The sequence below is a fragment of the Erythrolamprus reginae genome, chromosome 1 (assembly GCF_031021105.1).
Source record: "Erythrolamprus reginae isolate rEryReg1 chromosome 1, rEryReg1.hap1, whole genome shotgun sequence".
Classification (NCBI taxonomy): domain Eukaryota; kingdom Metazoa; phylum Chordata; class Lepidosauria; order Squamata; family Dipsadidae; genus Erythrolamprus; species Erythrolamprus reginae.
Window position 1 is genome coordinate 157,322,498 of NC_091950.1, and position 26,733 is coordinate 157,349,230.

The 26,733-nt window shown below is 39.6% G+C and overlaps 2 protein-coding genes across 7 annotated transcripts in view; one reads left to right on the plus strand and one right to left on the minus strand.

Annotated features, from left to right (window-relative positions):
- Nucleotides 1-1,801, minus strand: part of IQCB1 (IQ motif containing B1) — a 28,916-nt gene extending 27,115 nt beyond the window's left edge. For 2 of the 6 annotated variants that reach the window (XM_070730203.1, XM_070730202.1), the window contains exons 1-2: nucleotides 1,454-1,532; nucleotides 796-1,009 (exon numbers count right to left, since the gene is read on the minus strand). The gene's annotated coding sequence lies outside the window, so the exon portion shown is untranslated. Of the gene's footprint in view, nucleotides 1-795; nucleotides 1,010-1,453 lie in introns of all 6 variants that reach the window. The other 4 variants (XM_070730196.1, XM_070730188.1, XM_070730205.1 and 1 more) reach the window with 4 other exon arrangements.
- Nucleotides 1,802-1,894: 93 nt separating this feature from the next.
- EAF2 (ELL associated factor 2) lies at nucleotides 1,895-26,438 on the plus strand. Its single transcript, XM_070730206.1, has 6 exons — nucleotides 1,895-2,143; nucleotides 6,697-6,791; nucleotides 10,082-10,218; nucleotides 12,521-12,669; nucleotides 23,220-23,483; nucleotides 25,725-26,438. The coding sequence occupies exons 1-6, from the start codon at nucleotides 2,041-2,043 to the stop codon at nucleotides 25,769-25,771; spliced, it is 795 nt and encodes a 264-aa protein (XP_070586307.1). The 5' UTR covers nucleotides 1,895-2,040; the 3' UTR covers nucleotides 25,772-26,438.
- Nucleotides 26,439-26,733: the final 295 nt, after the last annotated feature.

The following is a 26,733-nucleotide window of genomic DNA, read 5'->3' on the forward strand; positions in this document are numbered from 1 at the left end:
GACCCTTATATTTTTTTTGAACCCTGAAATAAGCGCTTGCACTCAAAAGTCTGATTGGGCTTATTATCAGGGGATGTCTTATCCTGGGGGAAACAGTACTAGTCCTGAACCATAACTTGCCAATTATATTTTAGTTTGCATATTGTATGAACTTAGCTTATATGGCTAGTTTAGCAACCAACAAATAAGCTTTTCATGCAGTCATACCCATATTGGGACAACTTCTATATCCTCTCCAAAGCCAGCAAGATTAAAATACCATACTGAGATACTGGACGAGACAGATCCAAGTTCAAATGCTCACTGATCATGAAGTTCACTAAGAGATCTCTCAATCACCTGGTTGTAATGAATTCAATAATCCCCATGTGAACCACTGGGTGGGGGTGGGGTGCTAAACCCCACTGCTGTAGAAGTAGACCATGACTTATTTATTTTATTTATTCGATTTTTATGCCGCACTTCTCCTTAAACTCAGGGCGGCTTACAACATGTTAGCAATAGCACTTTTTAACAGAGCCAGCATATTGCCCCCATAATTCGGGTCCTCATTTTACCCACCTCGGAAGGATGGAAGGCTGAGTCAACCTTGAGCCGGTGATGAGATTTGAACAGCTGACCTACTGATCTAAAGTCAGCTTCAGTGCCCTGCAGTACAGCACTCTACCTGCTGCACCACTCTGGCTCTTATGATCACAACTGAGCTCACAATTTCTGTTGCTAAGCAAGACAGTTAATTGATTGAAATGTATTTGAATATAAGTGAATTTTGTCCCATTTTAAGATGTGTCTTACCACCGTTGTTAAGTGAATCCCTGCAGTTGTCAAGTTAGTGCAATTTTTTTAAAGTGAATCTGGCTTCCCCATTGCCTTCGGTCCTCAGAAAATGCACAAGGCAATCCAGGACACTTCAACTATCATAAATACATGCCAGTTGCCAAGAACCCAGTGTTGATCACGGGATGAGGAAGGTTCAGGGATGAATATTGGTGTATACCACCAATACGTACTTGACATAACAAATAAATAAAATAAATGTTATTGGACACACAAAGAATTTGTCTTTGGTGCATATGCTCTCTGTGTACATAAAAGAAAAAAATACATTTGTCAAGAATCTTGAGGTAGAACGCTTAATGATCACCATAAGGTACAAATAAGCAATCAGGAAACAATCAATATTAATATAAATCTTAAGGATACAAGCAACAAGTTACAGTCATGAAGTCATAAGCGGGAGGAGATGGGTGATAGGAACGAAAAGCCACTTTATAAAAGTAAGCAAGACATAAATGAAGAAAATGAAGAAATTAGTAACCCCATGTCAGTTCACGTTATTTCCCTCCCTCAGCATCATTTCAGTAACTATCTGCGTCATAAAGTGCTCGTTGCGGGCACGACGTGGCCACTCAACCCCCCACCCCCACCCAAAAAAAAATCCAACTCATTGAACCTCGGCATCAACTGTCTGCCACACACCACCTTTCACGACCGGAAACGTTTATGGCGCTGTTATGCCAACGGTTGTGAGATCACACGCGCTTCCAGCCAATAGAATCGGTGCTCTCCATACCTCAGAGAGAGAGAGAGAGAGAGAGATTCGCTTTCACCATCTCCCATTGGCGGGGGTGTTCCTCGCAGTACTCATTAGCATAACACGTCTTTCCTCCTTAGAACCACGCGGGGGGTACGGGGACGGCTTTATCTGACGGCCACTGGCCGTCAGCGGGCGTGACCTCCGCAGACGGCCGCAGCCAATAGAAAGGGGAGGCTCTTTCTCTTCGCGTCGCCTCTCTCTCTCTCTCGACTGCTGAACCTTCTCCGCTTCTAGAGGAAAGGAAGGCGGGCGCTCGGAGCTCCTCATCCAGTGAGGAGCGAGCGGTAGCCTGAGACGGGGCGTGGCCTAGCTCGGCAGCTCCGCCCCCTTCCCCCCCCCCACCGGCAAGCGAGAGAGATGTAGTAGGGCAGTGGAGGCAGCTGTTGGACAAGTGGAGGCAAAGCGAGAGAGGAAGGAAGCAAAGCGGGAAGCGGGGTCTCGGGATGAACGGCGGGGCCCGGGCTCTCTTCGACAGCAAGGAGCGCGTCCTGTTGCTGGGCGAGAGTTTCGAGAAGCAGCCGCGCTGCGCCTTCCACACTTTGCGCTGTGAGTCCAAGCGGAAGCTTTAACTGGGATGGGTGGGTGGGTGGGGTGGGCTGAAGCAGGTGGGGAAAAGGGACGGCGGCACAAAAGTCGAGGCTTGCCGGAAGGCTCCGGCTTAGGAGCAGCGAGGACCCCTCGCCTGTCAACCCGTAACTTAAGGCAAGAAAACTTTTGTGTGTGGTGTTTATGTAAAATTCGGGGACTGAGACTCAAAAATCTGCCGGGGGAATCGCATTTTTCAGGACCCGTTGTTAAGTCTGGTGGGTTTTAGCCCGAAAGTCTAAATTGTACCCTTGCTGACGTTTTAGAAGCCGGGAGTCTTTCCAGGGAGAAGGGACGGTAGTAATGTATGCGTCTCTATGTATGTGTCTATGTATGTATGTATGTATGTATGTATGTATGTATGTATGTATGTATGTATGTATGTATAGCACATATACAACCATGCCCTCAACCAACACACACACATACATATATTGTAAGGGTAAGTAAGTAAGGGTGTGGCTACCTGATGAAGGCAAAAAAAACCCCCTGAACTAGATCTATAGTAGTCTCCCTTTTCATTATCAGCAAAATATGTTATATATACATACGTGTGTTTTTTCTGTCAAATTCAATTTTTAATTTAATTAGACTCTCTTAATTTTCAAATTCAGCAAAAACATGTGACGTGTGTGTGTAACATTTTTGCTTAATTGAAAATGAAGGGAGTCTAATATAGATCTATTTCGACTAAAAAACATATATATATATATACACTGCTCAAAAAAATAAAGGGAACACTCAAAGAACACATCCTAGATCTGAGTGAATGAAATATTCTCATTGAATACTTTGTCCTGTACAAAGTTTAATGTGCACAACAGCATGTGAAATTGATTGTCCATCAGTGTTGCTTATTATTATTATTATTATTATTATTATTTATTATTATTATTATTATTATTATTATTATTTATTATTATTATTATTATTATTTAGATTTGTATGCTTCCTAAGTGGACAGTTTGATTTCACAGAAGTTTGATTTACTTGGAGTTATATTCTGTTGTTTTGTGTTTGTTTTTTGAGCAATACACACACACACACACACACACGTTTTTCCATCAAATCAGCAAAAATATGTTACATATTTTATATATGTATGTGTATATATATGTGTGTGTGTATGTATATACACACACACACAGACACACACACACATCAGACCCAGGCTGCTCTTCCCGCAGGAGGATCAAGGAGAAAGGGCCAGGTTCAAGGGATGTAATTATAAAAACAGCCCAATTTCTCCTTGGTTTGGGTTTTGAGTAAAATTGTAGTGCGAAAGCTCGCCTGTCATAAGGGGATTAAAATTTACATATCGGTTTCGTTCTGTGACTTCTCCTCTTGGTTGGTTTAAGAGCCCTCTGCTTGTTTTTTTTTTTAGGGAAGAGCATTTCAAAAAATGGATAAGCGGAACCTGGTGTAGTTGGCTGGGAGGTGTGGTTTGGGGGTGAGGAAGCTTTGAGAAATAAGCTGGTTTTCCAAAAAGTTGCCCAACTGCCTCCCTGTCTCTTATAAAAGACAGGTGTTGAAGAATGGTTCCTGATTAGGTGAGCTTTTATAGGTGAGGCCATATTTAAGGTATAAATATCTGGGATGTATAACAGTATATTGAATTGGATTCTTAAAAATTGTTTTGTTTATAGAAGTGTTCTACTTACTTACTTCTATATGCATTTAAACATTTCAAATTCAGCTCAGAGAATATACAGTAAACCAGTTATCACTATCCAAATCATATTCTTCTATTCATAGTATAGATGGAAAAGATCCAAGTTTTAGAACACTTGTATGCATTTTGGGGTGTGACGGTGTATTTTGTACAATGTAAGTCAAGTGTATTTGGCAATAGATCCTGCTATATTTATCGCAATTGTCATTGTTACAGAATTGTAATCTAAAGATTTATATTTATTTTAGAATAGATCTACTAAGCATTAGTTTATTTGTAAGGCTAAGGACTTGCAATTTGAAAGCTGGGGATACATCTATTTAAAACCTAACACTCTGCAGTGTCAATAATTAACAGGACAAGTTAACAGGATCAAGGACATATTTGACATTTTTAGATTTTTAAAAAATGCAACAATATCCTGGAAGTACAAGTGAAACTCAAAAAATTAGAATATTGTGCAAAAGTTCATTTATTTCATTAATGCAACTTAAAATGTGAAATGTAATGTATCAGAGAGATTGATTGCATGCAAAGAAAGATAGTTCAAGTTCAGTGGACCGGAACCAGCAGATGACATGGCTCCCCAAATCAATATAGACTGTGGAAACTTCACACTGGACTTCAAGCATCTTGCAGTGCGTACCTCTTCATTCTTCCTCCATACTCTGGGACCTTGTTTTCCAAATGAGATGCAAAAGTTTCAAGTCAGTGTTGATTTGGTGCATCTGGTGCTTTCGGTCCACTATGCTTCATTAAGTCCAGGGTCAACACAGCCATCTACCAGACGATTTTGTAGCACTTAATGCTTCCTTCCACAGACGAGCTTTATGGGGTTGCTGACTTCAATTTTCCAGCAGGATCTGGCACCTGCCCACACTGCCAAAAGCACCAAAACCTGGTTCAATGGCTGTGGGATTACTGTGCTTGATTGGCAAGAAAACTCGCCTGACCTGAACCCCATGGAGAATCTATGGGGCATTGCCAAGAGAAAACTTAGGGACATGAGACTGAATAATGCAGAAGAGCTGAAGGCCACTATTGAAGCATACTGATCTTCCATAACACCTTAGCACAGTGCCATAGACTGATAGCTTCTATGCCACGCCGCATTGAGTAATTGCTGCAGAAGGGGCCCAGACCAAGTACTGAATACATATGCATGCTTACACTTTTCAGAAGTCCAATATTGTTCAATCCATATTTTATTGTACAATCTTTATTTTATTGATCGCATGTAATAATCTAATTTTCTGAGACGGAGGATTTGGGATTTTCATGAGCTGTATGCCATAATCAACACAATTATGACAAATCACAGCTTGAACTATCTTGCTTTGCATGTAATGAGTCTCTCTCATATATTTCACCTTTTAAGTTGCATTACTGAAATGAATGAACTTTTGCATGATATTCTAATTTTTTGAGTTTCACCTATAAACAAACTAGATTTGTAACTTTTTAATCTTATGCAATATGAAATAAAGTAAAATATTTCTTCTGCTCAGTAAAGTGCACACAGTATTATTTAGCAAAAGATAAAACTGACGTCTAATGTCTTGACATCAGCTTTCTATAATCTAAAGAGCCCTGTACCTCTACTTAAGAACTTAATTTGTTCGGTGACCAGGTTCTTAAGTAGAAAGGTTTGTAAGTAGAAGCAATTTTTCCAATAGGAATCAATGTAAAAGCAAATAATGCGTGCAAACCCATTCGGAAAGAAATAAAAGCTCTGAATTTGGGTGGGAGGAGGAGGACAGTCACTGCCAAAGGAAGAAGATGAGGGGAGGGGAATCAAAAAAATACAAAATTTTAAGGCTTAAAAGAAAAAAAGAGGGACTCGGAAGCAACGAGGAGAAGCACGTGCCTCCCATACACCTGGCGCGAGGCTGCCTCCCATACACTGCGCCAGAGAGAGAAACCCAGGGGGAATGGCAAGAAACTGGCCAGGCCTTCGTGCCACTTTCAAATTTCCTGGGAAATTTTTCTGGGCTCGGGTTCTTAAATAGAAAATGGTTCTTAAGAAGAGGCAAAAAAATCTTGAACACCTGGTTCTTATTTAGAAAAGTTCTTAAGTAGAGACGTTCTTAAGTAGAGGTACCACTGTATATGTGTTCGATGGTACCCCTAATCAGTATACCTTTGGAGAGCTATAGGTTGGATTACAGGAGTGATTAATTCCAATGGATAAGAATATGTATTACCAGAAATATAACTCCTATGGGTGTGAGAATATGCAGCTGAGGTATTATTTGGATTTGAAGCTTGAAATATATCTTTCTGAATCTTAATTCTTTATTGAATGTGATAATTAGTTAGAAACAGAGATCTGTTTAAAATTGATTGACATGTTTTTGTAAAAAAGTGCTGCTTAGAAATACAAGAAGAAGAATACCTTCTCTGTGGCAATGCCTGCCCTCTGGAGTGAACTTCTCCCTGACGTTTGAATGTACATACACACACACCTCAAGTTTCAAAGAGCCCTAAAGACCTGGCTCTTTGCCCAGGCCTTTGTTGAGCATGATTGAACCCCCCCTTTCTTCTTTTTCTTTGTTTCCATGAAGGTTTGTTATCTCTGCCATCTTTGACCTTGTTCTGTGCTGGTTTTTAAAACTTTTTTAAACAATTGGTAAACAGCAAAACAATACTAGGAGTTGAGTGGTATAGGGACTTAATTATTAATTTATAATAAGTGTATTACTCCTAGGATTACTGAATAAGACTAAACAAGACAGATAAGCTACCAGTTAGAAAATATTTCCATTGAACAATGTAACTTTTCCATTTATCTTGTAAGTTGATCAATATTTATAGCATCATAAATAATTATGATTTTATTCAGATGACTTCAAACCTGCATCAATTGATACATCTTGCGAAGGAGACCTTGAAGTTGGTAAAGGTGAACAGGTAACAGTAATGTTGCCAAATATTGAGGTAAGATTTTTGCATCTCTTTAAAAAAGCATAGCTATATCTTAAGTGTAATTACTTTTATGTAAATGCATGAAGAATATAATTATCAAGGTAGACTGTGCAGACGGGCTATTATATTAGGGGGTTGGTAACTTCCAAGATGCTATTGAACTGTAGAATAATGGAAGCTACAGTCTTAAAATTTGTATTTTATGTGTTTACTACAAGGATCTGTGTTCTGCAACAGTTACTGGCTACATGTGATTTTTGCATTCTGCCAGTTTAAAAGTATCTTTGTAATAGCTACACAAAAGTGATTAATGATGACAGGATAACAGATCTGAAGTAGATATATAAGAATGTAAATAATTCCTAATGCAAAATAAATACCTACGTCATTGTCCAGCTTGTTGTCCAATTAAATGAACATCTAATAAGTGACAGCCCTTCTGGTAATTTTGATTGCAATAGTTCTTTCTATTTTCACCAAATTTCTGTTTTTGAATCTGATCCTGAGATGCAGAATGTATACCGATGTCTTTAAAAACCAACTTTTTATTTTAATGTACAGTATATGGCTTTTCATTTCCTCCCATGTTGACTGTATGACTGTAACTTGTTGCTTATATCCTAAGATTTTTATTAATATTGCTTCTTCATTGCTTATTGACCCCTCTGACAATCATTAAGTGTCGCACCACATGATTCTTGACAAATGTATATTTTATTTTATGTACGCTGAGAGTATATGCACCAAGACAAATTCCTTGTGTGTCCAATCACACTTGGCCAATAAATTCTATTCTATTTCTGATTAGACAAGCTCCTCCATAGTTTGCAGCTTTTGCTAATGTCAAACATAGGCAACTTATCTTTTACTGAAAATTTTATTCTGTATTTTTGTAATTTTTTTTCCTTTTCATTGTTTTACTTCTCAGTTTCTAATGGATCTTTCCATTAATTCTTTAGCCAAAAAAATACATTTTCCTTTATTTCCTTTATTTTTTTTAGTCTGACTCCATTGCTCAGATGTGCAAAGCAACTTTTACTGGTTTTTTTAAACGATAAGCCAGAAACCTTCAACTTTTAGACAGTCTAACCTAAGGAAGGGTGCTGTGGCAAATTGTGCAATTACTCCCCGTTCTTGTTCCCTACCAGTCAGAACTTCTCAAAAAGCAGGCAAGCATGTGTTACCTAAGAACGACATTACTTATATTTCTCCTGTGTGGAGTTCCCTGGTTTGTTTGACCACACAGAACAGAATAGAATAGAATAGAATGGAATTCCTTATTGAGCAAGTGTGATTGGACACACAAGGGAATTGTTGTTGGCGCGTATGCTCTCAGTGTACATAAAAGAAAAGTTACATTTGTCAAGAATCATAAGGTACAACACTTAATGATTGTTATAGGGTACAAATAAGCAATTGTAAGGATACAAGCAACAAGTTACAATCATACAAACATAAGTGGGAGGAGATGGTTGATAGGAACAATGAGAAGACTAATCGTAATGCAGCCTTAATGAATAGTTTGCCAGAGGTGAGGGAATTATTTGTTTAGCAGAGTGATGGCGTTTGGGAAGAAACTGTTCCTGTGTCTAGTTGTCTTGGTGTGCAGTGTTGTTTTGAGGGTAGGAGTTGAAACAATTTATGTCCGGGATGCAAGGGGTCACTAAATATTTTCCCCGCCCTCTTTTTGACATGTGCAGTATACAGGTCCTCAATGGGAGGCAAGTTGAATTTATATATGGTATGCTTGTGTGTGAGTCTGTTAGTTTGTGGGGTTTTTTAAATCTTTAAAATTTTAAATTGTTGATTACTTATGATTTGTCTTTTTACATGTTGTGAGCCGCCCCGAGTCTTCGGAGAGGGGCGGCATACAAATCCAAGTAATAAAATAAATAAAATAAATAAAGTTGGCAGCAATAGTTTTTTCTGCAGTTCTGATTATCCGCTGAAGTCTGTGTCGGCCTTGTTGGGTGGCAGCACCAAACCGGACAGTTATAGAGGTGCAGATGACAGTGATTCCCCTGTAGAACTGTATCAGCAGCTCCTTGGCCAATTTGAGCTTCCTGAGTTTGTGCAGAAATAACATTTTTTGTGCACTTTTGATGATGTTTTTGATTATGGTGACCATTTTAGGTCGTGAGATATGGTAGAAGCTAGAAATTTGAAGGTCTCTACTATTGATACTATGTTGTCTAGTATTTTAAGAAGTGGAAGTATTGGAGGGCTCCACCTAAAGTCTACCACCATTTCTACAGTTTTGAGTGTATTCAGTTCCAGATTGTTCCGCTCACACCACGAGGCTAGTAGTTCAACCTCCCATCTGTATGTGGTTTCATTGTTCTCTCGAATGAGACCAATCACTGTTGCAACTTCAATAGTTTAACAGATGGATCATTTGAGATACAGTCATTGGTATATAGGGAGAACTGGTGAGAGCACACAGCTTTGGAGGGAGGGGGTCCTTGCGCAAATTGTACAAGTATCTGATGAGATTTTGATAGGATCAATCAAGTGGGAAAGACCAGATAGCAGGCACAACATTATATGATATTTGTAGCTCAGGGGGCTTGGTACTGATGATATTATCTATTTTGGATAATGAACCATCCGCAAGAAAACAAGCAAGCTCAGAGAGCACCAAGGACTCCTCACAACATGATATGATTTGTGTTATTTGTGACATATGAAGGAGGCTGAGATTGATTTACTGAGAACATATAATAACCCCTTTCAAACAGGAGATTCAATTCTCTTAAGATTATCAAGATATTTTCAGTAAACAGTAAGTTAGAAAAACCCCATAGTTCTGTGATAGAACAGACATGTAAAATTGCTGTATGTAATCTTGAAGCAAACTAGTATTTCCAACAGTTATTTGTGGCACTACAATTTTGATAGAAAATTCAACAGTTAAAAAAAGGGAGCAATTCATGGCAGTAATGGCTTACAGTTGCTGATGCAAACATAAACTTCTTTTTTCATAACTGGGGAGGGATGTTAATTAAGGAGATGGAATGAAATTCTTTGTGGTTATATGATAAACAAAGGTCGGGAATTAACTGAGCTGAGCTGAATTCAGTGTTTTGTGAAAAAACCTGAAAATTATAATGTCATTATGAAACATGAATCCTAAGATTGGCTTCTCTTTTTTATTTTTACTTTTATTTTTACAATGAAATGGAGACTCTTGATGCTATGTCTGAAATGTAAGCACTTTTTATTATAAAATAAAGAGCTCTGCCCTAAGAGAGAGAGAAAAAAACCTGTAGTGATACTAGTAATTCTTTTCTGATTTAAAATAGGGCTCTACTCCACCAGTAACAGTTTTCAAGGGTTCCAAGAAGCCATATCAAAAAGAATGCATCTTAATAATTAACCATGATACTGGCGAATGTAGACTAGAGAAGCTTAGTAGCAATATCACAGTGAAGAAAACCAGGTGGGTAGAAAACATAGCCAAGTTGTTCCTTCTTAAAATGTGATAGTTGCTTTGGGATAAGAGTTCTGATAAGCCTTGGCCTCACATGTGTTCTCTTCCGTTACCATTTCCCAGCATAAATAGGAATTGCAATGCATTTCTGCTTGGGTTTTAATGTTAATCACAGCTTGTGATTCAGATGTAAATTTAAACTATGATTAATTGTTTAAATTAAATTCTTTAATTTTTTATTAAAGAGATAAAGCAGGAGTGTCAAACTCGAGGCCTGCGGGCCGGAGTGCTTAGATCTTTTAATAAATTGATTAATTTATTAGTTTAATAAATTTAAACTATAATTAACTATTAATTGATGAAAGAGCCGGGGTGGCGCAGCAGGTAGAGTGCTGTACTGCAGGCCACTGAAGCTGACTGTAGATCTGTAGGTCAGCGGTTTAAATCTCATCACCGGCTCAAGGTTGACTCAGCCTTCCATCCTTCCGAGGTGGGTAAAATGAGGACCCGGATTGTGGGGGCAATATGCTGGCTCTGTTAAAAAGTGCTATTGCTAAAATGTTGTAAGCCGCCCTGAGTCTAAGGAGAAGGGTGGCATAAAAATCGAATGAATAAATGAATGAATAAGTATTTCCATCCTTCTGAGGTGGGTAAAATGAGGACCCGGCTGGCTCTGTTAAAAAATAGGCCGGCTCTGTTAAAAAATGCTATTGCTAACATGTTGTAAGCCGCTCTGAGTCTAAGGAGAAGGGCAGCATAAAAATTGAATAAATAAATAAATAAATAAATAAATATATAAATAATTGAAACTGAAAGCTGTTATGCCAAACAGAGGAGAGGCCATGGGGGAGCAAAGCTCTTCTGATTTTCTTTCGGTTGTACTTTACTGCATGTTCATACCACTTATTGAAATGTAAGGTGTTTATTTCATTGAGAAATGGGAATCTCTTTTTTTTTCCTATTCTGTATCGAGACAACTCCTATTTTCTTTCTCTAACTCAATTTCTGAGCATGCTCAGGGGTGTCAAACTCAATTTCATTGAGGGTTGCATTAGGGTTGTGTTTGGCCTCGGGGGCTTGGAGTGGGTGTGGCCAGCTCTACGTCACTTATTATTATTATTATTATTATTATTATTATTATTATTATTATTTATTGGATTTGTATGCCGCCCCTCTCTGCAGACTCGGGGCTGCTAACAACAGTGGTAAAACAACATGAACAATCCAATTAATAAAAACAACTAAAAAAACCCTTATTATAAAAAACCAAACATACACACAAACATACCATGCATAACTTGTAATAGCCTAGGGGGAAAGGATAACTTAACTCCCCCATGCCTGGCGACACAGGTGGGTCTTAAGTAATTTGCGAAAGAGAAGGAGGGTGGGGGCCGTTCTAATCTCTGGGGGGAGTTGGTTCCAGAGGGCCGGGGCCGCCACAGAGAAGGCTCTTCCCCTGGGGACCACCAAACGACATTGTTTGGTCGACGGGACCTGGAGAAGGCCAACTCTGTGGGACCTTATCGACCGCTGGGATTCATGCGGTAGAAGGCGGTTCCGGATGTATTCTGGCCCAATGCCGGGGGGTGCTCCATTCTCAGCTGTGATGAGGGCTGCATGTGGGTACCTTGGACTGGTCCTTTGCAGGGGTGGATTGCTGTTTCCGGCTGCTACCGGTGCACTGCGTCCACAGCTTGGGTAATCTGGTCCCCATGCATGCGCAGGAAGCAAAAACGTGCCAAAATCTTGCGAGAGGACGCACATGTGTGTGAGATTTCACCGATTTAAAATTGCTGAAATCGCTCATGTGCGAGCGCCCCCTCGGGAGATTTTGCTTCCGCTCATGCACACAAAGCAAAAATTGTGAAAAATTAAAGAAAAAAAGATGGCGTCGCCCAAGGGACTGGCACCAGAGCGGTCGCAAGCAAATTGCACAATCTGGCAGCCTCTACCGGTGCGCAGTTGCCTATTGCACCAGTAGCAACTCATCCCTGATCCTTTACTGTTTCCAGGGTAGCCCCGTGAGCCAGATCTAAGCACTTCGACCTGCAGGCCTTGAGTTTGACACTCCTGCTTTTTCTCTTTAACGTTGTATACTGGAACAAATTTAACTATTTTTCTTAGATAAGCAAGTTTAGACTTGTTTATTTTAATAAAAACTTCAACACATGTTCATGAAATAACTAGTGTGTAAAAACTGTATTATGGGCAGTAAACCATGTGTCAGAAATTCATCTATTTTGTATATTCTTAAAGTGTTGGAATTATTAACATGTTTTTCAATAATTTATTTCATGTTCTGATGCAGAGGTGAAGGAAGCAGCAAGGTGCAGTCTCGTATTGAGCATCACCAGCAGCAGCTAATGAAACACACTAATAAGATGCCAAATAACCACAAATCTTCTCCACCAAAGGAAAAGGTCTCTCCACCTTCTCCTATGGATGATATTGAAAGAGGTAAATTATAGCTATATTTGTTGAGGCACTGATTGTGCAGTGACTCTGTAATTTGAAGTCTGAAGTTCTTTGCTTAAATTGTCCTTGAAAAGGTAAGTTGGTCAGGATAGGGTAGGAGCTTCAGATTCAGCTGGGATTCATATGATTATGTATTCACAATGGATACCCTGCCTGTATGCAGAATAATATATAACGTGGGAAGGGTTTTAATCTATTTTTTTTATTTAATTTGCTGTTAGGTTTATTTGTGTGTAGAGGAAGGTGTTATAAAACTATTTCTTTCTATCTATCTATCTATCTATCTATCTATCTATCTATCTATCTATCACTATATATATCTATAACTATATGTATATAAAACTATATACAGTGATCCCCCGTTTATTGCGTCCCCAACCATTGCGAACAGGGTACTTCGCTATTTTTCAACCCGGAAGTCAAAAATACCATCTACGCATGCGTGCCGGGCACGCATGCGTAGATGGCAGCGGCTTCCCTGGGTCTTCCCCCTCTTGCTGGCGTCAGCGAGGAGTTTCCCCACCGCCCACACAAACTCCTCGCTGCCGCCCGCCCTTCGCCCGCCCACGCCGTTCATTCTCGCCGCTTTTGAGCTGAGTCCGGGAGCGAATTCGCTCCCGGACTCAGCTCAAAAGCGCCGATAGCAAGCGGCAAGGAACGGCTTGTCTCGGCGCTTTCGAGCTGAGTCCGGTCAGCTTGAAAGCGCCGAGACAAGCCGTTCCTTGCCGCTTGGTATCGGCGGTTTTGAGCTGAGTCCGGAAGCGAATTCGCTCCCGGACTCAGCTCGAAAGCGCCGAGAGCCAGCGCCCCCCGGACCCCCAACCCGGGTTTGGGGGGGCTGCTAGGAAGCCCTCCATGCCGGCGGCAAACAGCCGCCCCGCCCCCAATCTTCGGCTCCTCGCTAGCGCTGTGGGAGTAAAAACGCCATCTGCACATGCGCAGATGGTGTTTTTACTTCCGCAGCGCTACTTCGCGAAAACCCGCTCGTTGCGGGGGGTCCTGGAACGGAACCCTCGCAACGAGCGGGGGTCTACTGTATATCTATAACTATATAACTATATATCTATAACTATATATAACTATATATAACTATATATAACTATATATAACTATATATAACTATATATAACTATATATAACTATATATATATATATATATTTTAATTTTAAATTAATTTTAAAATTCCAGCTTAAAAAAAAAAAAAAACCACATTTAACACACACACACACACACACATATATATATATATATATATATATATATATATATATATATATATATATACACACACCGTATATACTCGAGTATAAGCCGAGTTTTTCAGCCAAAAAAATGGGCTGAAAAACACAACCTCGGCTTATACTCAGGTCATTGACAAAGTCACTACAAGAGGGCGCCATTGCTTGAGCCAGAGCGAGGAGGCACCAGCTTTTGTCCCCTCTCGCACGCCGTAGGAGCTGTGGGAGGGGTGGAGCTCTTGCCTTCTCCCTGGCTCAAGCAAAGGAGGCAGCCATTTGCTCCAACCGAGAGGGGGAAAAGCAATGGGAAACCGGTGAGGTTGTGTGTGTGTTTGTGTGTGTGTGTGTCTGTGTGTGTGTGTGTGTGCCCCCTCTCCCCCCCCACCGTGAAAAAAGCCAGCTACCTCTTGCTGAAACCCAGAGGCTTTTTAAAAAACTCCCTGTGTGTATTTGTCAACAGGTTTACAGTAACTATTCCTTGCTCTCTCTGCATTGCCCTTAGTTGGGTTAAAAAGGCCCCCTGCTGTCAGATTCTCCTCCCCCTCCTTTGAAAGGATTTAAACTGTTTAAAAATGGTATTTTGTGGTAGTTGCTGTCCTTGCTTGGATAGGATCTAATAATGTGAAGCATTTTACATATTTTAAAAATGAGTTTGATTCTAAATAGGATCTGCATATTTAGGATACAAGACCACAAGAGCTGTCTGTGTTTAGCAAGTTTTGCTTGTCTCGCTAGTCTGTCTGTCTGTCTGTCTGTCTGTCTATCTATCTGTATCTATTTCTATCTATCTATCTACCGTATTTTTCGCTCTATAAGACGCACCTGCTGATAAGACGCACCTAGATTTTAGAGGAGGAAAATAGAAAAAAAATATTTTGAGCCAAAAAGGGGAGAGGAAGAGAGGAAGGAGTGAAAGAAGGGAGTGAGGGAGGAAAGAAGGGAGGAAGGAAAAGGAAAGCAAGAAATGGAGGGAGGAAAGGAAGGAAGGAAGGAAGGAAAGAAAGAAAGAAAGAAAGAAAGGGGGAAGGAACAGGAACAGAGGAAGGAAGCAAGGAAACTTATGAAAGGGGAGAGTAAGAGAGGAAGGACTGAAGGGAGGGAGGGAGGGAAGAAGGTAGGAAGGAGAAAGAAAAGAAGAAATAGAGGAAAGGAAGGTAAAAGAGAGAAAGAAAAAGAGCAAGAAAGAAAGCAAGAAAGAGAGAAAGAAAATGAAAGAGAAATAAAAATAGAGAGGGGGAATGAAAGAAATGGAAGGAGGGAAGGAAGGAGAGAAAGCAAGAGAAAGAAAGAAAGCAAGAGAAAGAAAAAAGAATGAAAGAGCAAGAGAGCAAGAGAGAGAAAGAAAGAAAGAAAGAAAGAAAGGCAACTTCAAAGAAAGGCTCACTGAGCATCTCTCACTCTCTCTCTCTTTCTATCCCTCTTTCTTTCTCTTCCTTTCTCTCTCTCCTCTTCCTTTATCTCCTCTCTCTCCCTCCCTCTCTTTCTCTCCCCCCTCTCTCCCCCTTTCCCTCTCTCTTTCTCTCTCTCCCTCTCTTGCTATCTCTCCCCCCCTCTCCCTCTTTCTCTCCCCCCTTTCCCTCTCTCTTTCTCTCTCTCCCTCTCTTGCTAGCTCTCCCCCCTCTCCCACTCTCTTTCTCCCTCTCCCCCCTCTCTCCCCCTCTCTCTTTCTCTCTCCCCCCCTTTCTCTCCCTCTCTCTTTCTCACTATCTTGCTGTCTGTTGCTCTCACTCACTCTCGTTCTCCGTTCTTCTCAGCGGTGACGCGCGCACGCCCTGCCCGCCTCACCTTTGCCGAGAGCTCTCAGCAAGGGGGTTGTAGGAGAGGCGGGGCCGGCGGCAAAGGTGATATTCAATGTCGGGGGCGCACGGGCGGTTGCACGCGCTCCCTATCTCCCTGCTAGCCCACTCGGAATATTCAAAATAAGAAAAACCTTCGCCGGCAAAGGCTTTTCTTATTTTGAATATTCCGAGTGGGCTAGCAGGGAGATAGGGAGCGCGCCAACCGCCCGTGCGCCCCCGACATTGAATATCGCCTTCGCCGGCCTCCGCTGACAAAAGCCTTTGCCGGCATTTCCTCTCGGCGCAACGGCGGGCGGAGAGAAGGAAGGGGGGGCAGCGGCGTCCCTCCTGGCCTTGGCGGGCCGCCAGACCCTCCACACCTCCTGCAAACGCGGCGGGCGGCGTGGGGAGAGCGAGGAGCCGGTTCCGGCGGGCGCGGGGCTGGCGTGGGGAGCGCCGCTGGTGGTGAGGAGGGAGACCCTCCTCCGGGAGGGAGGGGGCCAGGCAGCAGCTAGCCAGCCAGCCAGCCGGCGGGATGGCGCTTCCGAGTTCGCAGCCTCCCCCCCCCCTGCCTGCATCTTCGCTCCATAAGACGAGGCTGATTTTTCTTCCTACTTTGGGAGGAAAAAAACTGCGTCTTATGGAGCGAAAAATACGGTATCTATTTTTCTATCTGTCTATCTTTCTATCTATCTATCTATTTTTCTATCTATCTATTTTTCTTTCTATCTATCTATCTTTCTATCTGTCTATCTTTCTATCTATCTATTTTTCTATCTATCTATTTTTCTTTCTATCTATCTATCTATCTATCTATCTATTTTTCTATCTATCTATCTGTCTATCTTTCTATCTATTTATCTATCTACCTATCTATCTATCTATCTATCTATCTATCTATCTATCTATCTATCTATCTATCTATCTGTATCTATTTCTATCTATCTATCTATTTTTCTATCTGTCTGTATGTCTGTCTGTCTATCTATCTCTATCTATCTCTATCTATCTATCTATCTATCTATCTATCTATCTATCTATCTATCTATCTATCTATCTGGTTTTCTATGCTGATAACCTCACAGCAGCTAATGCTGAAGCTCTTCTTTGGATACACTTATTTATTTGTTTGTTTGTTTGTTTATTTATTTAATTGGATTTGTACGCCATCCCTCTCCAAGGAGTCAGGGTGGCTCACAGCATATATAAAAACAGAACAATAATGTAAATCCAATTAATGATGAGAAGGAATCCAGTTTTGAAGGATTTTAACTCTTAGGTTTTAGCTTTGTTGCTGATCGAGCTACTTTTTTTACTTTTTAATTTATTGTTAATATTGTTAATTTGTTTACCCTCTTTTAAATTTACAGAGCTAGTTTACTGGTTTTCTTTAAAATAAATATTCTAAAACATGTCTCAATTAATGTAATTTTATTGTTTTCCATTTTTATAAGTTACCAGTAGCCACTGCATTTTCTAACCTCGGCTTATACTCGGGTCAATACGTTTTCCCAGTTTTTGTGGCAAAAATTGGTGCCTCGGCTTATACTCGGGTCGGCTTATACTCGAGTATATACGGTATATATATATGTCGGATCACCCTGGTATATTGAAGTAACGTCACAGCTCCTTTTTGCCTCTAGGCCCAACCCAGGACCATTTCAAGGTAATTTATTCATAGCCGACAACTATATTCTGTATGTATCAAATGTTTTCAGCTGAAAACATTTAATACATATATGTATGTGTGTATATATATATGTTTTTGTAGATTTTCACGGGTACAGGTATGACGGTCTTGGTATATTCGGGTTTCTTCCCGTGTAGGATTTGGAAATTTCTGGCGACGTTTCAACGAGGTCACACTCATCATCTTCAGCTGGTGTTTCTGTCCTTGTTCTAAGGCGAACACAGTGTATATATGACGGTCTTGGTATATTCGGGTTTCTTCCTGTGTAGAAGAAACCCGAATATACCAAGACTGTCATACCTGCACCCGTGAAAATCTACGAAAACAAATATATATATATAACTATATATATAACTGTTATATATATATTATTTCTCAGTCTGGTGAACAATCCCAAGATTTCCTATGGAGTATCTGGGAATTAATTAGGTCTAGTTTTTTCAGGATCTTGCCCAAGGCCTCTAGGTGCGGCACTATATAGAATATATTCTTGTAAATAAACCTCGGAATTGAGATTTGTTTCTGCTTTGTCAATCCCTTTTATGAGCAAAGATTTGGCAGGCACAACACTCATAGAATTCAGAGGAAACTCCCTGTAGTATCCATCAGCCACAATATTTGTAGAGCTCAGAGGATACTCCCTGTAGTATCCATCAGCCAGCTTGTTTTTTTTAAGTGCAGAGAAAAACATTTTGCAAATCTAGCACAGAGATATAGCGGATCAGAAATAGTGAAAGCCATGGAATTTACCATTGCCTATTTGATTTCCATGCTTACTGTGCATAAGAAATTTCACTGTTCAGCCTCTACCATAGAAAAACAATGAGCTAAATAGTTCTGGCCTTCCACTAGCTCTCCTTTTTCTGGCTATAAATACTCCAAACCATCATAAAATTTGACAGATGAGGAAAAAACAATAAATCCCTCTTCTGCAAGATTGCTTTGTTTTCATGTTGGTTGGAAGGAAAGCAGCTTTGGGAATGAAGTGTTGGCAGAACAAAGTATAGTTTTGAAACTTTGAAATAACTTATGAAAATCTGTGCAATTCTGTCGATTTAACTTCCGACCTGCATGCCACCTGAATCACCAGAATAGTTCTAGGTGTCTTTCTGTACTATACTAAGTATGACCAGGTGAGTAGCTAAATAAAAATGTGAAATATGTAATAAGATTGAGATTGAAATTACAGATGGATATTCATGCCTCCTGTTTGGATTAAAATTCAATAATATGTAATTATTGTCCATGGCTCCAAAGGTTATGAGAACTATAGTATAGGGCAGTGATGGCGAACCTTTTTTCCCTCAGGTGCCGAAACAGCATGGGCACACACTATCGCACATTCACGAGTGCCCACACCCATAATTCAATGCTTGGGGAAGGTGAAAACAGCTTCCCCTGCCCCCTAGAGGCCCTCAGGAGGCCAGAAATGGCCTGTTTCCCAACTTCTGGTAGGCCCAGGAGGCTCATGTTTTGCCCTCCCCAGGCTCCAAAAGCTTCCCTGGAGCCAAGGGAGGGTAAAAACACCCTCCCCCATCCCTCCAGAGGCTTTCAAGAAGCCAAAAAGGGCCTCTCAAAGTCTCTGTGTGAATCAAAAATCAGCTGGCCAGCACATATATACACGTTGGAGTTGAGCTAGGGCAACAGCTCGCATGCCAGCAGATATGGCTCCGCGTGTTACCTGTAGCACCCGTGCCATAGGCTCGCCATCACTGGTAATGCTGGCTGGGGAATTCTGGGAGTTGAAGTCCAGATATCTTCAAGTTGCCACGGTTGGGAAACACTGCTCTAGATCTTGGGTACAATTTTCTGTTGCTTTTCAACAAAATTTGGATCATACTGAATATGAATTTTTGCGCTTTGAATGGCTTAGAATTTGAGCCATCCCCCCCTCCTTCTGTTAGTAACAATGGGAATGTCATACTTACCTTACTTACTATGTAAAGTAAGAGATAATAAGCTTTCAGCTATAAGCTGTGGCAGATGACTTGGAAGAACTTGGTTGGGTGGTAAATTAATGTTAAAAAAAATAGTAGCTTTTTGTACTGATAGCCAGGGCATTCTTCTCAGGCAAAGTCCTTGAATACCCAGGGGAGGTGGAGAGGGGGGAAACATACTGGCAGGTGTTTCTTTTGTGACTCAACTCTGACTGGAAAATCTTGTCATTTAGTTTCCTGAATAGCTGCTTAAAAAAAAGTACCCACTTGCTGGAGGGGAGGGTGTTTAAGATTACATTAAAATTGAGAGTTTCTTTTCTAAGGTCGAATGCTTTGTTTAAGAATTTTTTCCCCCTGAGTCACACAGTTCCAAAGAGGTTGCCCAGCATTTTGCCAACCTGACAATTACATGGCAGGGAAGGATCTTCCAGGAGTAGGGTGTGTTGGATAGGAACGGCAAGAGATTTGTTTTGCGTTTCCAAGTGGATGGCTAGTACGGGTCATTTAATAAAATCATACACACAGAAAAGTACCCTTTAATTAATTAAAAATGAAACTTGACAGAAGGCAACTTGACAGGAATTGTCTTTAACTGAGTAAAAGTCTGTGTACACATGCAAAATTCAAGATCTCTTGCTGCTAATGCTGAATTGTTCACGAAGCTTTGATGAGATTGAGATAGATAGGTAGGTAGGAAGGTAGGTAGATTTATTTATTTGTTTATTTATTTATTTATTTGTTTGTTTGTTTATTTATTTATTTATTGGATTTGTATGCCGCCCCTCTCCGTAGACTCGGGGCGGCTAACAACAACAATAAAAAACAACATGTAAATCCAATACTAAAACAACTAAAAAACCCTTATTGTAAAACTAATCATACATACAAGCAAACATACCATGCATAAATTGTTAAGGCCTAGGGGGAAAGACTATCTCAGTTCCCCCATGCCTGACGGCAGAGGTGGGTTTTAAGAAGCTTACGAAAGGCGAGGAGGGTGGGGGCAATTCTAATCTCCAGGGGGAGTTGGTTCCAGAGGGCCGGGGCTGCCACAGAAAAGGCTCTTCCCCTGGCCCCCGCCAAATGACATTGTTTAGTTGATGGCACCCGGAGAAGACCCACTCTGTGGGACCTAACTGGTCGCTGGGATTCGTGCAGCAGAAGGCGGTCCCTGAGATAATCTGGTCTGGTGCCATGAAAGGCTTTATAGGCCATAACCAACACTTTGAATTGTAACCGGAAACTGATCGGCAACCAATGCAGACTGCGGAGTGTTGGTGTTATATGGGCATTTTTGGGAAAGCCCATGATTGCTCTCGCAGCTGCATTCTGCACGATCTGAAGTTTCCGAACACTTTTCAAAGGTAGCCCCATGTAGAGAGCATTACAGTAGTAATGATGATAGAGGGATGGATGGATGGATAGATATTGTCATAGAGAAAAGAGTGAATGTGTCTGATCCTTCTCCAACCATTTATACTCTTTAGTATTAAAGGAACAATTGTGAGGCTGTAGTTTGCTTGAAGTCCTGAAGTCGGGATGAGTATTTAAACCAGCCATTGTTGTGAAGGGAGGTTTAACACAGTCTGCCCGGAATCTGAGTGAGGTTGGCAGTGCTCCTGTCTTGAAGCTCATCAGCAAATCCCATCAAGTATAATATTTCTGTTGCTTTGGGTTCATTAGAAGTAGCACAGTTTAGTTTGGCTTTGTCTTAAGATTGAAAATGCTGCATGGCAAATAGTATTTCAAACATTAGCTACAGCCAGATTAAGGGTTATAGAGAACTGCTGGGCTGTATGGATCCAGCTTCCTGGATTTTATACTGAAGTAGTACTTTTTGAATTCCAAAATGCAAATATAATTATTAAAATAATTGGCGCAGTTTTGATTGGAATAAAAAAGCAAGTTGTTCTCCATCTGTCAAGATATTTTGGCTGGCGATGTCTGGAAGAACCTTTTCTCCAGTGGCCCCTGATCTTGCCACCAGATGTGAGATCTGCCACCATCAACTTGGTCTTCTGGAAGGGCCTTAAAACTTGGCTCTGTGGGTTGTAGTGGGGCTTTGATAGGTTGGCTCATGCTGGAAGTGGTTGGTGGAGTAACAGAAGATTCTACCTCTGTACTGTTCGTGGGTCTGATTTTTAGTCTTTATCTAATTCTGGTTCATTTTAATGTTTTTATAATTTTGATTGTAAACTATAATTTCTATTGTAAACTGTTCACAGTGACTTTTATAGTGAGCAATATATATATACAGTGTGTGTGTGTGTATATATATATATATATTGCACATCCACATACATATTGCTCAAATAAATAAAAGAGAACACTCAAATAACACATCCTAGATCTGAATGAATGAAATATTCTCATTGAATGCTTTGTTCTGTACAAAGTTGAATGTGCTGACAACAAAATGAAATTGTCAATCAGTGTTGCTACCTAAGTGGACAGTTTGATTTCACAGAAGTTTGATTTACTTGAAGTTATATTCTGTTGTTTAACTGCCCCCTTTATTATTTTTTTAATAAATAAATTTAAAAAAATGGAAAAGGAGCATTTAAAGAAAATAAAGTAACCAAATTTCTTTCAAGTCTACGTATTAGTTTCAGTGACATATGGAGGACAGGGGTCATTTAAATGTTGACATACCTGATTTTAAGATGCTGCTGTTCTATGCTTTTATTTTGTTTTATATGATGCTATTTTATTTATTAAATATTATGGCATATTATGATTCTGTTGTCGGATATTCCAAAGTGAAAGCCAAATTTAATATGCTGTATTAACAAATTATGGCATAAGTGCATTCTCATAACCTTTGGAACCTGTGACTTAGTCTATCCTTACTTTGCTTCATCTTTAGTAAAGACTGAATCAATTTGATTTATGAAGCTGCTCAGAATATTACTAAGCTAGAACAGGGTTTTGTTGGCTACTGCGCCATCCTGTCAATAGTCACTCTACAATGAACACATAATCAGGATAATTCATTTGTCCCAGGTCAATTTGGCCCTTCCCAGTACAGGTACATCTATTAAGACTAGCAGCTGTAATTGTTGCAGTCATTTGATTCGACTCTAATAATTGTTGCCTAATGGGCTAAAGAGGGATGGGGCATTTCGCCATGTTGTTTCTGCTGCTGTAACTTAAAGTCAATAATGAAGCAGGTTTATTCATACATATTTTGTATTTGCTCTTCAGGGCTCTACATTGGGGTAAAATGCTCCCGGTTCACTCATGCCTGCCGGTCATTGGAGAGCCAGTTGCGAAGGCAGTGCGAGACTCCACCCACCTGCTGGATGCCGCCATTTGGATTCTTTTACTTGCTGTGCATATGTAAAGCATTCTTTGCATGCACAGAGGGTAAACGGACCCAAATGGCGGCATCCAGGCAGGCGGGTGGAGCCTTGCGCTGCCTTCGCGACCTGTTCTCCAATGGCTGACAGGCATGAGCGAACTGGGAGTATTTCACTCCTGCTCTACATCAATATTTAAGATTGCTCAAATAAAGAGCGGTTTGGTGACCCTTTGCCAGGTTTTCCCCCCAGAGAATTTGTGAAAAATCAGTATCAGTTTTGTACAGAAGCCAGGACTGAAATCAATTATTGAAGAGTCTTCTTAAGGAAAAACATAAAACATATTGAGCTCTGCTTCAAAAAGCCTCCTTATATATTTGGAGTTTTTCTTCCTTTTTCAGAACTTTCTCTTTTTATCTATTTTTCTTTGAGTAGAGATTTCAGCTTTGGGAGCATCGGATCCAATTCTAACCTCTGTACCACATAATTAATGATCTCCCATCAGGTCTGTGAACTGAGCGTTGTGATTATGTCTGCTTTTGTCTTACATTCTCCTTCCCCCCCCCCCTTTTTACATTGTATTTTTCAGAGCTAAAAGCCGAAGCTAAAGTCATAGAGCAAATGAGCAGCTCCGATAGTTCATCGGAATCGAAGAGTTCGTCCGCTTCATCAAGTAGTGAAAACAGCTCTAGTGATTCAGAGGAAGAAGGATCAAAGCGATCGCTTCCCTTGTCAATGCCACACCTGCAGCCACCCCATCCCATGATGACAGTGTCCCAACAGGCGTTCCCAGATGTGGATATTGGATATCGCAGAAGTCAAGAGAGCAGTGGCCGTTTGATGAATACACTGAGTAAGTAATGAAACAAAGCATGCTATCATAGACTTGGGCATGAGGAAACCACACGCTGTTAGTAACAACTTTCCAGGCACAGATTTAAGTTACACAGCAGCAGTTTGGATTAAAGGGTAGGATAAAAGTTACATTGACCTCTCATTATGCCAAATTAAAGATTATGGTTAAAAACAGTTCAGCACAGACGATATCCCCTACGACTGGTTTCAATTCTTGGGATTTTAAAACAATTCTGTCTAGAAGCATTCATAAATTTCAGAAATGATCTCTGCAGTGTAGTTCACATTTCACTGCAGTAAAATGTTTATTTTATCTCCAGGGCTGCTTTGCTAAGAACTGATTTATATATAAGACATGACATTTTTTTTCCTTTTACCTTATACCAAACCAGCCTTTAACACAACCTAAAGCAAAGCAATTAGATAGATAGGAAGTATAAATGATTATGGAATTTATAGGGCAACTGTTTTTTTATATATAGTTCCCAAAATGGTACATTTTAGTTAAAATACAAGCAAGTTGGCACATCACAGATAAATAGTAGACTACTACTGAATTTTCCTGATCTAAAAATAGAGCAAAGGATTTTTTTCTGTTTGATTCTGGTATCTCATATATGGGAACATAAATTGTAGCTTAGTTGTCAAAGCCAACCAAAAATGATGCAACCAATCATTTGTTTAGCTTGTGTTAATTTGAATGTATCTAAGTATTGTATCTTTATTCAGTTACATATTGTCGGACTTCATTATTAACTCCAGGGTTCTCTATAAATATGCCTTTGATTATATAACAATTGATACTAATAAAGAGTTATTTATTTTCCTGACAATTGATTTAAATTTACTCTGTCCTTTAATTTTACTATGTCCTTGAGACTTTTTCAGTCATAAGAAATGTTTGATGTTTTTAACATTGCCAAAATTAAATTTTTGGGGGAAAATGGCTTTCTTAAAATATTTCACTATATCAACAAGGTCAGTTCAGTTCACTGGAATATATTTTCTTGAACTACTTGTGAAGTAAATTGGGCTGAGAGAGGATGATTGGCCTAAGGCAGAGATCCCCAAACTTTTTACACAGGGGGCCAGTTCACTGTCCCTCAGATGGTTGGAGGGCCGGACTATAAAAAAAAACTATGAACAAATCCCTATGCACACTGCACATACCTTATTTTAACATTAAAAAACAAAATGGGAATGTACTATTTAGAGGGCGGGGAAGAAGTCTGAAATTCATATATGTTTATGTTTTGTTTTTAATTTTTTTTGGTTAACATCTGATTGTAGGTTTTCTTGGCTTATATAAAAATGTATAAAGAAAGAAGGAAGAACTTTGGCATAATGGTTAATAAGTTAGAAATATAATTGGTATACTTTTTGAAGGAACATTAAGGAGGGAATTTAATTAAAAGAAAATGAATGTAACTGGATGACAAAATTAGAAAAAAAACATTTGCAACTTTTTTGATGATTACTAACAAAATACCGCATTTTATTCATAGAAAATTAGATGGAACACTGTGTTGTATCACTCATCTGCGGGACAGATAAATGACCTTAGCGGGCCGCATGCGGCCCGCTGGCCATAGTTTGGGGACCGCTGGCCTAAAGTCACCCAATTGGCTTTCATAATTAAGGCAGAGCTAGAACGCATGGTTTCCCACTTTCTAGGCTGGTGACCAAATGGGCCCTCAACATGAACTTGATAAGGCAAAAAAAACCAATAAACAAAAGTTAATGGAGCCCATATATGGTCATTTCTTGTGCCACCTGAAAAAAAGCTTTTAAAAAAGCAAACAAACTCTAAATTGCTTCTCCCAATTAGCATTTTACTAATATTGCCACCCACCAAACACTACTACGACAAGGACAATTATTAATCAGTTGTCCATTCTATTGCCTGTGAAGCTGTAGTTCCATTCCTCATACTTTTTGTGAAGACTAAATTGCAATTAGTTGTAACTAGGTACTTTCCCTCTGAAAAACCTAGCCTTTATTCTAATTGACAAGTTCAACAAGGCTGAGTAATGTTGAAAGCTATGGAAAGCCTGGTGGATCCTGTTTGTTAGGATTAAAAGATACAATCAGAGATCAGTGATTGGAAGCCCTGTGCCTTTATTTGTAAAAAGAAAAGCAACATATCAAATGAAAAGCAGGGACTTCAGATTCAGATTATGCTGTTGGATTGATTGCTAATGCTTCTTTAGTATGGTGTAACTTGTTGTTTTGATTTTAGGAAATGATCTCCAGTTAAGTGATTCTGGAAGTGACAGCGATGATTGAAAATGTTTTGAAGATGCATTATTTTCCTTGCTGAAGATGAAAAGACATTTATTTTGCACTAAGTAATAAAATTAGAACCATGTTATGAACTTGAATAATGAAGTTGACTTAATTTTTATGACATGAAGTTCAGCATTCCTTCTGCCATAACTTTATATGGCTTTCTAAATGTCTGGATATTGGGTGTTTTAGCCAAGCCGGAGTATCTTCCTTTATTTAAAAGTTAAAACAACTAACTATTCTGTGTGACTTAAATGTGGAGGAAATATTTGTTTATAATATACATATTTTGAATAAAACTTCTATTTGAGCGAACATGTTTATAAGTAAGAGAAAACAAATAGTTGATATCTGTTATGTTTTTGTTCTTGGGAGCTAATGCTATTAAAATACTTTTTAATCAACACACTGTTGATCTAATTATATGTAGCAATTGAACTGTAATGAACACAACCTGAAATTCCATTTTTTTTCTAGCCAGCAGTTTTTTCCTCATATGGGTATTGCTAAATTTCTAGTCTTTGATAATAATGAATTAATAGCTTTAGTATCTTGGCAACTAAAGATATATCATTATATAACATAAATGTGTTCTTCACATTCTGTTAAGGTCAATGGATTGCTTTTGGTTGACTGAGAAATAATAAAATATTTATCATTTCCTTAATAACCTCTGTGTATATTATTATATTTGTGATACCTTTGCCCTTTAAAACTGATGTAAAATAGGGAAATAATCTCTCACCTCATAATTACAAAGAGGTTACAAAGCATACAGGCAAACATAATTCTATAATAAGTGTATGCAGACCACTCTAATATTTTACTACACTGAAGGGAAATATTTTGTTACATCTGTATGCCAACAATTTCTTCTTATATATATTTTGCCATGAAAAATTCTAAGATAGGGGCCAGTAATTTACTACAAATATTATTAGTGTGAATTCTAATACTTTGTG